Source organism: Panicum virgatum, chromosome 3K (assembly GCF_016808335.1).
Source record: "Panicum virgatum strain AP13 chromosome 3K, P.virgatum_v5, whole genome shotgun sequence".
Classification (NCBI taxonomy): Eukaryota; Viridiplantae; Streptophyta; class Magnoliopsida; order Poales; family Poaceae; genus Panicum; species Panicum virgatum.
In genome coordinates this window covers 4,895,377-4,911,024 of record NC_053138.1, presented here as the reverse complement: position 1 = coordinate 4,911,024, position 15,648 = coordinate 4,895,377, and the positions used below count along the sequence as shown (strand labels likewise).

Genomic DNA, 15,648 nt, shown 5'->3' with positions numbered 1-15,648 from the left:
CCACTGAGGCTCGTAATGGCCCATAAGCTATTTTGAAACACTCTAACACTAACCTGTGGTGTGACAATATCAATATTAATTTATATCTATGCTTAACATGATTATTATTTATTGATTACTTTCAACATATGTATACACTATATATATATATATATATATATATATATATATATATATGCAATAGTTATATACTAACTGCATAATATATATTTTGTGCCAGGCTCGCGAGCCGGCTTCGAGCCGAGCCGAGCCGAGCCTCCTCGGCGAGCTCGCCAAACTGCCGAGCCGAGCTAGGCTCGGCTCAGCTCATTTCCAGCCCTACTTGCAAGCCCCGCTCGTGCCTAAGTGGCGACGCGGCTCGAGCAAGCAGCACATGCCGGGGGAAGCGACGTCACGTTGCACGCGAACTGTGCTTGCCCGGCGAGCTCCGGTGGATGGACTTCGGGTTGCCGGCGGGTTGCGAGCTAGGTGTAACACCCTTCAATTAGCCCCTTAATTAGGAGTGTTAAACCAAAATTTGAAGTTTCAAATTACTCACAAATGGATCAAATATGTCAAGCCCACGTGTTCTCTTCTCCCTCTCTCCCGTGCGTGGTCACCGTGGCCAAATTGGCCACGGCGCCGCTCGCGCACGCATGGGCCGCGCGTCTCGCGCTGCTGCTCGCCGCTGCCCTCTCTCCCCCTCCATCGCCTCTCTCTCGCGTGCAGATGCCGCCAAGGCCACGTCGGCTGAGCCGCCCACGCCTCTCCCTCTCCCTCTCGCGCGAGCGCCGAGCCATGGCCGCCGCCCGCACCTTGCCTGCGCGCGTGACGCGCGTTCCGCCCTACCGCGCACCGTCCGCCTGCTCGCACCGCCGCATAGCCGCTCGCCACGCTCCAACTCGCATGCCAGCACAGCTGCGCGATTGCCGTGCCTGCGACGCGCCGCGAAGCTCGTGCCACTCAGCTTTCGCTGCGCCGCCATGGGAGTAGAGCTCCGCCCGTCGGTCCGATTCGACGGGACCGAACCCTTGTGGGTCGATTCCTCCGTCATGGGGCACTACGTTGACCACGTCGACCTCTCCGACCACCTGGCCCTCGGCCTCGTCACACAGAGTCGTCCCTCCACCATTGACGTCACCGAGCCGAGCTCGAGCTCCTGTCGCTGGGCCGCCGGCCATCCCCCACCCGATTCGAGCAAAGGTGAGCCGCTCCCCCTCCTGTGTGCCGCCCCCTGTTCCTGCGCGCCGCCCCGGCCACCACCTCGCCGGCCGGTGCTCCTGAGCGGTGCCCTGCTCTGCGTGTGTATTCGTGGACCGAGTAGATGGGAAGACAAGGAAGTTCGAGGGCTTATATGCAAACCTTGTGACCCATATGAATAGTAAAACAGTGTTATCTAGAATAGAAAGGACTACGGGGGCTTAGATGCAAAAGCACCATCCCACGCTGGGCTCTGGCCTGTTGGACCGGCCTGCCTCGTTTCACGGGCCTGGATGCGCGTTGTTGGGCCTAACTGGGCCAGATCAAGCCCGTGCGCCCCTTTTTCTTTTTCTGTTTAAGGCTGATAACTTATAGAATTTGTATTAAATCAAATAAAAATCGTAAAAATGCAAATCAAATTTTATGGGACTCCATGTAAATATATATACATTGAACCCATAAAACACACCACTAAATTAAAACTTATTTTAATTAATAATTAAAACACAGTTTGTTTAATTAAATAAAATAGTTCGTGTGCTTAGAAAATTATGAAATTTTTGTGGTAGGCTATTCATAGCTGTGGTAAAAGTTTAGATTTATTGGTGCATGTATGCATGAGTTAATGATTTAATGTTGATGCTTTAGTGTTTATTCTATTAAAATAATTCTTGTGGATAAAAATTATGCTACTTAGTCCAAATATTATGAAATCAATTGTGTTAGCTTACAGTTATCATTTATACTTTAGATCTGAAACTTGTATAGGTGGAATATAAAGTTTTTATACTATTTTTGATCTATTGCTTGTTTGTTGTCTTATTCTTGTAATTTTTATAATATATAGCAGAAAAAAATGATAAAATATTGGAACCACTTCTGTTGGTTTAGGTTTTCTGTATAGGATCTTTGAAATATGATATCCATGTGCCTCTGGATGATTTACATGCCTCTGGTGAATTATTGTGTTTTGTAGTAATTTATCTTGCTTAAAGTACATCTCATTAATGGTAATTACTTTTGATATAAATCCAACTCTTATAATCTTATTTTGTTGCCCTTTATCATGGAAAAAAGGGGAATACATGATTGTTCGGAGTCTGTGAATTTTAATCTTACAATTCTTTGTGCACTTAATAATGAGTGTTGCATTCATATCATTAATGCATAGTGCATTTGCATACATGTAGATTTTGGTACATGCGAGCTCGTGCCCGTGGAACAGGCGTAACCATGAAGCCCTGCGAGAGCTAGTAAAGCAGGCCCGGGAAGGAATTCGGGAAGACCCGGCCCAATGGTCGGAAGGGCCCAAGGCCTTACTAGTATTAACACTAACTTAGTGTTACCCTCAGGCAAGCTCCGGTGCACATCCTATTATTTGAAATTATGACACCTATATATGTATTTATTACGTGTGCATTACGTTTCAGGAGTTGATTGGAACCCTAGTTGCATGATCCTTAGGTTTCCCTGAATTATACTAGCAGGTATAGGACGATAGAATTGCTATGCTTAATTCTTCTCGATAGAAGTCGAGTGACTTTTTGCACTCGCGAGATATAGGATACTTAGAAGTCGAGTAATTTCCGGTTACTCGCGAGATTTATAGTTATCTTTATATTCCAGTATATGAGATATGGAATGCAATATGGAATGAATGGAAATTTGAGACCGGACGGGGGAATGATGATGAGATATAGGTATGGCAACAGGACAGGGTTCCTGGTGTCTTAGCCTCGTCTGTGTTGATTGAGGACCGTACCGTTGTTGGCCCTGCTGATCATGTTTGAATTGTACTAACCGCATGGCGGGAGTAGGAGGTTGTCGAAACCGGTAAGCCTAATACTGCCTTGCTTCGAAAGTACAGGAACCCGCACCCAACTCCTGGGGTAGTTGAGTAGTTGCGGTGAAATGAGGATGCATATGTTTACTTTTGGTGGTCTCACGTTTAGTTCGGCTGACCATATGTCGTTGGGCTGGTTCCTGTAGTTCGAGGCGGGGAGGGGAATGGTTGGTCCGTATGGTCCGACGGGGCTAATACGTGCCGTGTTGGTTAGGTCCACCTTGCAAGGTTAAATCGGATCGATTCGCCGTCAGTCACTCTCGGACATGAGCACCTTGATCTCCGAGTCAGATCGTAGAAAGAACATGGAAGGGAATGAAATGATCAATATGGTTGTGCCTAATCAATTGTTTTTCCACACTGATTGGTGTAGAAATGTAAACCGTAAAAAATAGGTACTCATTCCTAATTTTGAGCTAAAATATTGAATGTAAGGACTCACTCTTAATTACTTTTCCGCGAAACAACCCACAGCCAAAAGCCTTGCATGTCTAGATAATGGGCTAAGTATACCCTTAGTCGGGTAAGTCTTGCTGAGTATTAGTATACTCAGAGTTTGTTGTTTACCCTGTTTCAGATATAGAAGCTAACCAGGATTCGCATTAGTGGGCTCGATGTGACGTCCTCACGTGTTCATAGTTATCGTTTTGTTTTATTGGTTCTCAATCAAATTTCCTTCTCTCAGGTCGTATTCTCTTCCGCTGCTGTCATTTATTTTATGTAAATTCTAAATTTAAAGCTGTTTTGTAAATATTTATGTTATTATCTATTTTTGTGAAATTATATTATGCTGGTACCGTCTTTGCTCGCCGTCGCGCGAGACTTCTAGTGTGTTTCGATCGGCCTGTGGGTTGGAAACAGGCTGTCCGGTTATACTTAATTAAGGTAATGCGCCTGATGCGTTCAAATGATGGCTATTATGCTTAATTAAGCTGTTTAACTTGGCGGTTCTGTCACGCTAGGGGAGAGGCATGGATAGGAGGGGAGAGTGGAAGGTGGGCGGAGCAGCGGCCGACGAGATCGCCGGCAGCGGGGGTGGTGGAGGGAGGCGGTAGAGCTTTAGGATTCGGGTTGCCGGGGGATGAGGGCAGCTCCATGGCCTCCGGTTATAGAAGAGGAGGGGTCGGGGGTGGTGGCGGCGGCGATTCGACCGACAGATAGGTGTAGAACACAAATCTATCTCGTAGGGGCATATACTTCTTTTTTTTCTTTGCGGAAAGTAGGGGTAGGTAATTCTAGGATCTAGTGATTCTGGACATCGCCGTGATCTTCTTGGTCCGGAATCGAGCCAGCAGCCACTCATGCCATATTTCAATATAATGTTTTGGCGATTGATGACACACACAACACTTGGACTAATGTGATTGTTAAGATGACTATTCTCAGGCTTTTAGGTTCAAGTGATGACAAAGAGAAGAGAGGCGTAGCAAGGCCCGAAACCTCTTCGGTCCAAAGGACAAGAATCGAAGAGACTGTGAAGAAATTCAATACACCGGTTGAACCGACGTTAAGGAAAAGACACACGCCGGTGTAATTGTCCAGAAGCTGGAAACTGAAGATACACTCACCGGATTAACTGACGTTGAAGAAAATGCATACGTCGGTGCATTGCCAAACGAAGACCGATGAAAATACATACACCGGTTGAACCGACGATGCATCGGTCAATTGCATCGGTTCAGTTGTCCAGAGAGGTGGTTTTTGGAGGAACGTGAAGAAGTTACAATCACCGGTTAAACCGACGCTAATTTTACATACACCGGTTGATTGCATCGGTTAAACCGGCGATACACCGGTTAATTGCTAACGGCTAGTTTTTCACGTAGCAGTTTACATACACCGGTTAAACCGATGATGGCTTTTGGGGTACGTCGGATTAACCGGCGTTACGCAGTTTTCTGGCAGCTTTTCTCCAACGGCTATATTTGTTTGTGCTGCCTATATACCCCCAAGGCCGGGTCATTTTTGAGCGCTGGAGTTCAAGGAAGTATACAAGAGCTAAAGATCATCTCCAACCACCATAGAGCTTCATTGTACATCATATAGGCTTAAGCACACTTGTGAGAGTGCTTAGTACTTGTTTAGGCTTAGTTGTTGAGAGAACTAGCTTGAGAGAAAGTCTTGCTGCGGCAAGCAACTTGTGTACTCGTCGTGTGACCCTCCGACTTGGTGTGGAGTGGCAACGACACTTTGTGCGGGGAAGGAGGCCCCTACTTGGTGTTAAAGCTCCAAGATAGTGAAGACGGTGCCGTGGTGACGCTTCGAGATAGACGGTGGCGGTGACCTCATCTTTGTGACTTGGCGTCACTTAGCCTTTGCTTGTCGGGAGCCTTGGAGGCGTGGCAAGACGGTGATCAAGCGAAGAGACTCGGCATCCCACTTGTTCTTTGTGAGCAAGTGGCCGTGGACGTAGGGAGGGACTTTGGTGTCCTAACCGAACCACGTTAAATCGTGTGTCTTGGTGTCTTCACGGGAGTTTGCATATCCTCTCCCTTACTGCTTTACTTACCGCATTACGTTTCCGCATTTACTCTTTCTTGCTTACCTTTACTTTCCTAGTTAGTTTGATTAGGATTGGCTATAGGTTGCAAGTCTTTTGGGGTAAGTAGAGGGTAGCATAGATAAACCTTAGTCATAACTAGCATGTGTAGGACGTGTTAGGTTTATCTTATGCAATTAGATTGAGCCCTAGGATAGAAAAGTGATTAGCGACCCTATTCACCCCCTCCCCCTCTAGGGTCGGACACCCCGGTGATCCTTACAATTGGTATCAGAGCCTGGTCTCACACCTCTTACGAGGATTAGCCAATTCCGTTGGTAAAATTGTGAGAAAGCTCGTAGGAGAACCGTCGACTTAACCGTCAAGTGAGTGTATGTCCGGGGAAGGGATGAGTGCCGATAGGGCTCCGTTTTTCGATGGCACGGGGTTTCCACGGTGGAAAGTGCTTATGCAAGCACATCTTCAAGCCCGAGGGCTTGATGTTTGGCGTGTCACCGAAGAGGGCAAGAAAAATGAGAATAAGGCCGAGAGACAATATGATGCCATTGCAAAATCAATTATATTGTCTTCTCTATGTGATAGTGTGTTTAATCGTGTATTTGCCAATGAAAATGCTCATAAGCTATGGAAGCAAATTGTCGAGAATCATGAGGGCACAAAGGATGTTGCCAATCAAAAATATCATATTCTCGGCGAGGAGCTAAGTAGTTTTAAGCAACTTCCAAATGAAAATGCTCATGACATGTACTCACGATTAAATACTCTTGTCAATGAAATTAATGCCTTAGGTCTCAATCAAGTTGAAGATGTGGAAATCAACCGCAAGATTCTCCGAAGCCTTCGCAAGCCCGACTACAACATCATCAACACACTCTTGCAAAAGGAAGATTTGGTCAAGCTCACACCAAATCAAGTCATTAATCAAATCATCGCCCATGAGTATAGTATGGGGATGACAAAGAAGAAAGAGCAAGAGTCCACCTCTCCTTCAAGCAAAAAGAGTCTCGCCGCCAAGCACTCATGCAAGCATCAACCAAGGCGACAAGACTCATCAAGCTCAAGTGAAAGTGAACAAGAAGAAGAGGATGACGAAGATAGTGATGATGAATCAAGTTCAAGTGATGAAGAATACCCAAGGGCCGTGCTATACCACAACCGCAAGATTGCCAAGCATGTACATGAGCTCTATGAGCTTGGGTACAAAACACTCATTAAAGGGAGTGCGGTTGGGATAGAGGAGATGGCGAAGAAAAAGAACAAGTCAAGAGCCCAAGCTCTCTCCGCCATCCACAAGCCCAAGAAAAGTGGTGAAAGCTCAAGTCACAAGAAAAATTCCAAGAGCTCAACCACCCATCGTCCTCGGAGATTATCACCACCTCCCATGTGTCTCATGGCACTAGGTAATAACGATGTAAGTGATGACTCCTCCTCAAATGATGAATCCGATGTTGAAACCAATGACATGTGTGAGATGATGACACTCCTCCATAATCAACAAGAATATCTCATTAAACAAAATGAAGAAATCAAAGCTCTCAAGAGTAAAGAAAAACTTCATGCTTCATTTGTCTCAAGATATGAGAACTTGCTAAACAAATTCAATTTGTTAGACAATGAGCATAAAGAACTTAAAATGAAATATGAGAGTCTTGAGTCTAAAAGTGAATCATCATCGGATAAATCATTTCCTTGCAATATTCCTTGTGCTATCTCTTTTGACAAGGTAGATGCGATCTAACCCCTTGCAATGAGAATGTGATTGTAGAAACATGTGATGATCTCATTGCTAAGGAAAATGATGAGCTTAAACAAGAGATAGAAAGGCTAATGACGGACTTGAGGCGGCTCAAAGGAAAGTACACTCAAGAGCAAGTCCAACCTTCTCAAGATAACACCTCCGCGGGCGTGAAGAAGCTTGAGAAGGGAGAAACCGTGACTTGCTTCAAGTGTCACAAAGAAGGCCACAAGTCCTACCAATGCAAGGAGAAAGAGGGCAAAGAAAATAGCAAGCCCAAGAACTTGAACAAGAACAAGAAGGCTAAGGAGATCAAGAAAAACACATCTCCATACTTGAAGGCATCCTACATGTACACCAAGCCCACCCACAAGAAAAAGCAAAAGAGCAACCACTACATACTTGAAAAGAAGAAGAATGGCAAGGTGGTGGCTCATGTCATGGGGTGGAGAACATATGGATGGAACCAACCTATTTGGGTGCCCAAGGATATTATTCATACCATGGATGGCTCTCAAAAGGTTTGGGTTCCTAAGACTTAGGCACCAAACAAGTGCATCGGGGGATTTGGATGCTTAGCTTACAAGTTAAAAGTGAAGGTCCAAGCCAAAACAAGCTAAGCTCACAACTTGAACATTTGTTGCCCAAGTCCCCCATAAGGTAATGGTAGCTAGATTTCAATTCAAGCATCATGTAGCACGGTACTGTAGCGGCAGCCAGGGTTAGGGTTTTTAGGCGCCCCTCCTCTGTTTATATAGCCCCTTAGGTGGGCTGCCTTGGGCCCCACCTTGGGTGCCCCATTTTGGGTCTAAATGGCTCATTAGTGCACCTACACCCAGTCTAATTCGGATCTTATCTTTATCAGACTTCTTTTCTCTTAAGTGTGTGACGCTATGGGTTCACATGCGAACAGACATGGCCCGAGTATTCTTACTCGGCCCAATAGTAGACAGTGGCCTCTAGCAAGACATGTCAACTCCTATGCGCACGTAAAGATCATATCAGACGAGCCGCCACAATATCATATACATATTGTTCCCTTTGCCTCACGATATTTGGTCTAGCTTAAAGCCGACCACTCTTTCTCGATCCTGTGATTCGGAATCCTTGGTTAACTCTTAACCCTAGCATGACCATGCATTTCTTGATCCGAATCACTCGAGGGGCCCAGAGATATCTCTCTCTTATAGAGAGGGGCAAATCCTATCTTGACCGACTATGTCTCACAGCACGCTTCTTGACAGACCCGAAAGCCACCTTTATAACTACCCTGTTACAGTGTAGCGTTTGATGTCTCCTAAGTAAGTCGGTTCACATCTTGAGTACATACGATGATCGCAGGTCTTAGGACACAGCGCACATATTGTGTAATGAGAAGTCATCATCTCGTGTTGGGTCAGTTCTGTCTCATGTCTCACATGAACCCACATTATTAGTTTGGCATCCCCATGTCCATGACTTGTGAAACATAGTCAATCAACTAATACATGTGCTAGTCTAATATTCATGTGTGTCCTCACATGAACTCCGACTAGGAACATTTTAGAATATCCATACAAGTAAAGAGTTTCACAAATACTTCACATAAGCATTAATCAATACAAGTTGTCATCCATGGATATTCAAGGAACACTTTATTAATCATGAATATAAGAAAATATGATCGCCTCTAGAACATATTTCCAACAAAGTCTCCACAGTACTTCTTCTATTCCTATAATGCCTCTGCGAAAAACCAGTCAGAGGAGCATTAGGACATAGCTAGCAGGGAAATAACAGATCCAGACCCACACATTCAACTGTTGGCCATGATAGCCCCGGTGGTCGCAAGGGCACGTGGGATGTGGTTTGGTGTTGTCAGTCCAGATACAAGCCAAAGCGGATTTTCCACATGCCTCTGCGGCCACATGCACTATCTGGAGGGCTACAACACATTATTCTTACCCTAAGTGATCTATGCAGTGACCGGTACAGTGGACTCAGAATATAAAAAAAAAGGTGGGGTCATTGCTATAGATCAACGAAGGGTAGAATAGGAAATGTACCAAGCCGCGGTTCAAACAGGTTGGATTCGTGCCGTATGGTGAAACGGAAGAGAGATATGTTGTTGGCCTGGGGGCAGCAACGCTGCGGCATTTGAGGTGAGGAACATGGAGTAGGCAAGATCCACAATGTCGCAAACAATGGAGGTCGTTGGTTTGGAGCTGGAGCGAAGAAGGGTAGCTGGGTGCTGGTGTCACCGCAAGTGCAGCTGCCATTGTAGGGGGAGTCGCCGCTAGTGCAGCTAGAAAGGAGCTAGGAGAAGGTTGCAAGGTTAGAGACACAACAAGAGGAAGGAGAAAGGAGCGAGGATAAGAGATAGGGATGAAGATGAGCCTGCCGGACAGGGCAATAATGGAGGGGCCATATCGCATTTTCACTCCCAGACTATCCTCACTAGTCACAACTTGCAGATCTCTTACTACCCCGGTCCACATGCAAACGGGTTCACAACCCACAATCCAACATCCAAAATTATTATCCATGTGTGCACATATACATGCAGAGCTGCTTTTTTGAGATACAAACCCTAGCCCCCACTTGCCAACTAGTGGATGCATCGCAGCTCGATCATGATACTATATATATGTTCCATAAAATGATTTTATATATCTAGAATGTTGATCATGATATCAATAGTAATCCATCTGGACTCTGACCTAAGTAAAAGGGCCGATTCTTTACGCGTCACGGGGAGTACTCCTGCCCCCATTCGCTTTTTTATATACTTTCCGAAATCTAGCTAGGTTCTAGCACCTTGCGTTGCATGCAGCAGGATCGAGCCATCGACCATGGTGCCCGCCGATCGTCGCCAGCGGCGGCGGCTGGGTTCTGCCGCCGGCGCCGGCGCAATTAGCAGAGAGGGTGGCCTATCGGCGCAGCGGATCTCCATGCTGAAGCGGGCAGGGGCGGCGAGGCTGCATGCGCGTGCCGAGGACGACGACCTCAGCCTAGACGACGAGGTTCTCATCACCATCCTCTCACGCGTCGCCGGCAGCACCGCTGACCTCGTCAGGTGCGCCGCCACCTGCCGGCGGCGGCGACTTGATCAGCGATGACTTGCTCGTGCGCGTCCTCGAGCTGCTGCCCGACGCGAGGGACGCCGTGCGCACCCACGCGCTCTCGCGGCGGTGGCGCGCGCTCTGGACGCGCGTTGCCGCCCTCCGCTTCCACTCCGACAGGCGGCGGTGGGAGTTGAGGGAGCCCGGCCCCCCCGAGCAGTTCGTCGCCTTCGTCGACCGCGCCCTCGCGCTCCGCGCTGCCGAAAAGGAGCCCGCGCTCGAGCACCTGGACATCTCCTTCGACCTGAGCCAACACGAATCGGAGGAGCTGGTGCCGCCGACCATCGAAGCCGCGCAGCGGTGGATCCGTTACGCCATGCAGCACGAGGTCAAATCTTTAACCTGCAAAGTGCATCTACCGTGGCCTCACATCGACGACGACGACGATGACAATATGACAATTATTACATTGGGAATCCTGTGATGACCCTTGATGATGATCAACTTAGCTCTGCAGAGCTGGAGACCATGCGCTTGGCCTTGAGTTCCCTAAAACTTCGGCTGCCCTCGACAGCAGCATTCGCGTCCCTCACGGATCTCTCGCTTGAAAGCATGGTGCTTGAAGCTGGCGGCGCCCACCTCCTTGCCCGCTTCGTTTCGTCGGCGTGTTGCCCGCGCCTGCACAGGCTTCAGCTGGCGGCAGTGATGGAGATGGAGACGCTTCTGATCGACGCCGGCGCACTTTTGGAGCTCTCGCTTGAGGACATTGATGACATGCTATTCTTGCAACTCCGGACTCCTAGCCTCCGGGTTCTCCATGTGAAGCGTTGCAACGAGCTTGTGGAACTCAAGGTCTCTGCTCCGAGGCTAGAGGATATCAAGTTCTTGGTACAAAATCCTTTGCATATTGATGGTGACTTGTCAAGCGTAGAAAGACTCGAGATTAAGTTGAGCTCGTCAGGGTACCTACACGACGATGACAGAAACAACGATGGTAGCATTCGCCTCCTCGAATGTTGTAGGTTAATCAGATGCCTTGAAGTCTCTTTTTGACGTTCCCAAGGTATGCAGTGTTCCAATCCTATATATATTATTTATTCAATTAATCGATGAACTTGAATTTTTTCTACTAGCTAGTTAGATTTGCCTTGAAATTGTTGAAACAATGAATCGAAGGAAAATTATGCTGTACGACATTGTTCCTTCGTTAAATTAGCCGACACACACAACACAGACACTAGTTTCTTTGCTGCTGTCTTGTAGCCAGTTTATTTTTCCGGTGTCGCTGCACGGCGTGTGCCAAAAATGATGAACGTCCTGCAAAATTTCTCTGACTGATTCTTCATCCACAAGCAAATAGTAGGGATTTAGTTTCTGCTGGTTGACAATGTTTTGTTTACCACTTCTATTATTTTTTGATGTTTTGACCTTTCTTAATTTGATCAGAGATGGCAGCAGCTAGAAGTTGACATAATCAAAGGTTCGATTCCGCAGCTTCCTCATGTGACATCCTTGAAAATTCATGTCACACTAGGGGAAGGACGTAGTTCCTATGCAGCTGGCATAGCAAGTCTCCTCGCACAATGCAGTAGTATTCGATACCTTGGCCTAAATTTTCGCTACTGGGTAAGATGAATATTCTGCCTTCAGTCCATACACACTATGATGATAAATAAAGTTTGTTTAATTCTCAGTTCCCTTTGTTTCCATCCATACGCTGAATAATGATGCATATATCCTTCCATATCTTCACTGCAGAAGAATGACCCAGAATTGGGTCTCACGCGTGATAACTCGGCTCCCAGCTGGGAATCCCACGAGCTCTCCTTACCTCATCTCCAGGTAGCAGAGTTCGAGAAGTTGATGGGGACTGATGACGAACACCAGTTCATTCAGTTCATACTGACAAGGACCACAGGAATTCAGAAGGTAGCCTTTGGTTTCGACCAAAAATCTGGCAAAAAGGCAGCGAAGATGGTTGTAAACTTATGCCACGCGCTAGCCGGTGGGTCCTGGACTACTTGGAATGACGCTAATTTGTCGTACAACTGGAGGCGTTGTGCATGAGTGGAGACCGACAGTAGAGATCGAAGTCCTTAGGTTGAACAGTTTGCACCACACATGTTAAATTAAACTAAGAGTTTGCATCCAATTCCTATTTTCCTCGTTGGCCATCCTCCCTTTTGCTTTAGAGTGGCATTCTAGTATGAGAACTATTTCAATCTGCAGTTACACACTATAAATCTTCAGGAAATATGAGCAGAGAATGTCCCTAACTATTACAAGTTCCTTGTATCATGCTATTTTTACTTGATGTAAAGATTGGAGCGCAGCGAGCCCTCGCCGATGAGGATCAGGTAGAGGCCCAGGGTGAGCAGGCTCAGGTTCCGTCCGCTCACCGGAGCGCACTCGTTGGGGCGGTTGATCATGTCGCACGGCGGCGGGTGCAGCGAAGGGAAGTGTGCTTGGAACGCTAGGACCATGTACCCCTGCGCATGGACCAAACACCCTCCAACTTACCGAGATGAATTTCATCTTTTTTTTTAGATAATGGGAAAGAGAGTACCCAGACTTGACCCCAAAAGAGGCTACAGCCGAGAATTTCATCTGAAATGTTGTTTTTTTATGTATGTTTTCAACTATATAATATTTTGCTACATGTCAGAAGTTTGTCCGAGATCTCACATATGTGTCATGTAAGGGAATGTTTGCTAATAAGAGTTTTAATAAATAGGTGTAATCCTGATGGTCCATTATTATTATCAAATGATAGTCACCATGATCTCGATGGGCGCAAAGATGAGCATCGTGTAGAAGCGCTTGATGTAGGAGTCAGAGACGAAGGCACCGAGGAAGGAGAAGAAACATATGGCCCCAAAGAAATTCGTAGAGGTGGTGGAGGCGTCCTTGACTCCCATGTGCATCGTCCCATGCAAGTAGCTCACCAGATTCAATATCATCGGTATGTTTGCTATGTTTGCCATCACAATAAGAACTGCAAACACGGTGAAACACATGTGTGTTAACAATCATGGTTTTAGTACTTTTAGTATTAACACAATTCTCAATATCATTAGTAATGTGTATGTGCCATGGAATAAAGGATAAGGATCAATGTTACTGACAATGGATGAACATGCTGGCTTTCACTCCACCATGCCTCTTTTGGTTAACTGGCCGTCCCCTCCAGTCTACAAGACCTTGCAAAGCCATGGTTATGGCGAGGCCTGCAAAACAAACCTCTTCTGATTCGATCTGGTGCTGCTCGAGCTCCTCCCTATCTTCGCAGGCAGCATGTGTGGCTCTTGGACTAGTGCTTTTTTATAGCCGTGGAAGACGAGCAACCCGTCTCATGATTCGAGGAGGAAAAATTAAAAGGCTGTTTGGATTGCAGCCAACGTCCGCCACCCAAGCTGTGGCATGGCCACCGGAGTTGTAGCGAGCTGTGGCGAGCGAATCAGCCGCCACAGCTTGGCGAGAGCCACAACGTGAAAAAGTTGTGGCAGCCAAAAGTTAGTAGCCAACCAAACAGTAGCCGTGGTAGGTGTAGCGGTCGTATTTGTGGCGTGGCAAGTTATGGCTTCAATGTCACACCCGATTTTAAGGACAAAATCGAATGCATATCTATATGTATGCTAGAATTAAGTTTCTTACATATAGAGACATTATAAATGAATAATCAATAATAGTATCACGTAAAAGAGAATTAAAATAATAACTAAAAGATTATCAGAGTTTACAGCTTATCCTGGAAACGAAAGCTCCAAACTTCACAGGCAATCGACTGGGGGTTGCGTACGGCTAGAACTCAGCATCATCTTCAAAATACTTCTCACATCTTTCCTTATGAGAAGCAGTAAGCAAGGGTGATTACACTTATGGTTGGTACTCAGTAAGGCCACAAGAAATAACCAGAATGTGATTTATATCCATTTTTAAGTTTATTAATCATGTGAGGGGCCAAACCGCTCTTGACCATGAGCACGGCTAACTGGTTAGTTTTAACTCTGCAGAGGTTGTACACTTTCACCACGATTCGCGTAAAAGTTCCGAAGAACTTTGAACCCAACCACGCAATGTGCTAACTAGGCACAATACCACACTTCTGAGGTGTGATTGCATAGGGACGCTACGATGCCTTTACAAAGATTCCCTAACATATGACAATTCGCTAAGGTTTCAAGTCAAAGTGGTCATAACACTGTCCTAATGAGGTGGTACCTTGCCAAAGGACCATTAAACAATACCAATTGCCACAAGAGGACCGAGCTATACCCCATCGATGCATCCCCTCTTGCCCTTTCGGTAAGATTGTCACAAGCTAGAGTCTCTAATTAATCAGTCAAGACCAGAATAAAAAGATGGTTAGGGTCACTTGCCTTTCACCAATGAAAAGCTACTCTTACTGCTCTTCAGCTTTTGCTCACTCGGAGAACTTGATCTTCAATCTTCAAACGACGATCCTTCTTGCGAAACTCTGGGGCGGTGAACTTGTCGAGGAGAAGGCACGGGGTCGACGGCGAAAATGGCGACGACTTGCGAGAAGGAAGACACCACGACGAAGAGGACGACGAGCTGAGCACTAGGGTGGTGTCGGATTTCACCGGAGATGCATAGATACGGAGGATGGTGAGATTCTGGGGAAAAATTTATTTTAGGGATTCCCAAACAAAGAGGCTCCTATGGTAGTCTATATTTTTGTGTGGAGTTGCCATGAGAGATTGGTTTAATATATAGGGAGAAAAGTCTCACCATCCCACATCAACTAGCAATGTGGTACTAAACCTCCCTCCCATGCTAATGGGCTTTACGTGCCTTTAGCCCATTAGGGAACACACAAATGGGCCCTTGAGGTCCATTAGAGATTTATGTACTTTTGATAGACTTAGCCCATTTAATATTCGGAATTAATTATTTTCAAAATTAAAATAATTCTAGAAAAATCTAGAATTCATATTTAAAGTCCGAAAAATATTCCAAATGCCCCGAAAATTCTAGGAAAAATCCTAGAAATATATTGGGACCTAAAGAACTCAAATAAAATATTTGGAGCTCCTGAGAAGATTTGGAAGAGCCTCTAAAAATTAGAGTTTGCTCTAGGGAAAATGGGGAAAGAATCCAGAAAAATTCGAAAAATTCTCGGGAAGAACTTTTGATGATAGAACACGTTTTGAAAGGTTTTCACACTCAACAACACTATGCATGTGACATGAATGCATCACCAGAAGAACAACATTATTTAATTTGAAAAACAACCAATATTTATTTTCTTTTACACTAAATTCTCTGTGAAGAAAAATAAATATTGAGAAAATTTTAAAATTGTGAGAAAATTGTTGTTTTATTTTTA

General features: G+C 45.8%; 1 protein-coding gene across 1 annotated transcript; it reads right to left on the bottom strand.

Moving 5' to 3' along the window:
- Window positions 1-12,418: 12,418 nt before the first annotated feature.
- On the bottom strand, window positions 12,419-13,603 carry LOC120700856 (protein NRT1/ PTR FAMILY 4.4-like). Its single transcript, XM_039985066.1, has 3 exons — window positions 13,424-13,603; window positions 13,076-13,293; window positions 12,419-12,787 (listed from the first exon to the last, which is right to left on the bottom strand). The coding sequence occupies exons 1-3, from the start codon at window positions 13,509-13,511 to the stop codon at window positions 12,605-12,607; spliced, it is 489 nt and encodes a 162-aa protein (XP_039841000.1). The 5' UTR covers window positions 13,512-13,603; the 3' UTR covers window positions 12,419-12,604.
- Window positions 13,604-15,648: the final 2,045 nt, after the last annotated feature.

What these genes read in the sequence shown, in the direction of transcription:
- LOC120700856 (XM_039985066.1), bottom strand. Translation starts at nt 13,511, where the DNA reads ATGGCTTTGCAAGGTCTTGTAGACTGGAGGGGACGGCCAGTTAACCAA. An exon ending in AGCCAGCATGTTCATCCATT is followed by an intron (nt 13,294 to 13,423) that starts GTCAGTAACATT and finishes CCGTGTTTGCAG; the next exon opens with TTCTTATTGTGATGGCAAAC. An exon ending in TTGCGCCCATCGAGATCATG is followed by an intron (nt 12,788 to 13,075) that starts GTGACTATCATT and finishes GTCCATGCGCAG; the next exon opens with GGGTACATGGTCCTAGCGTT.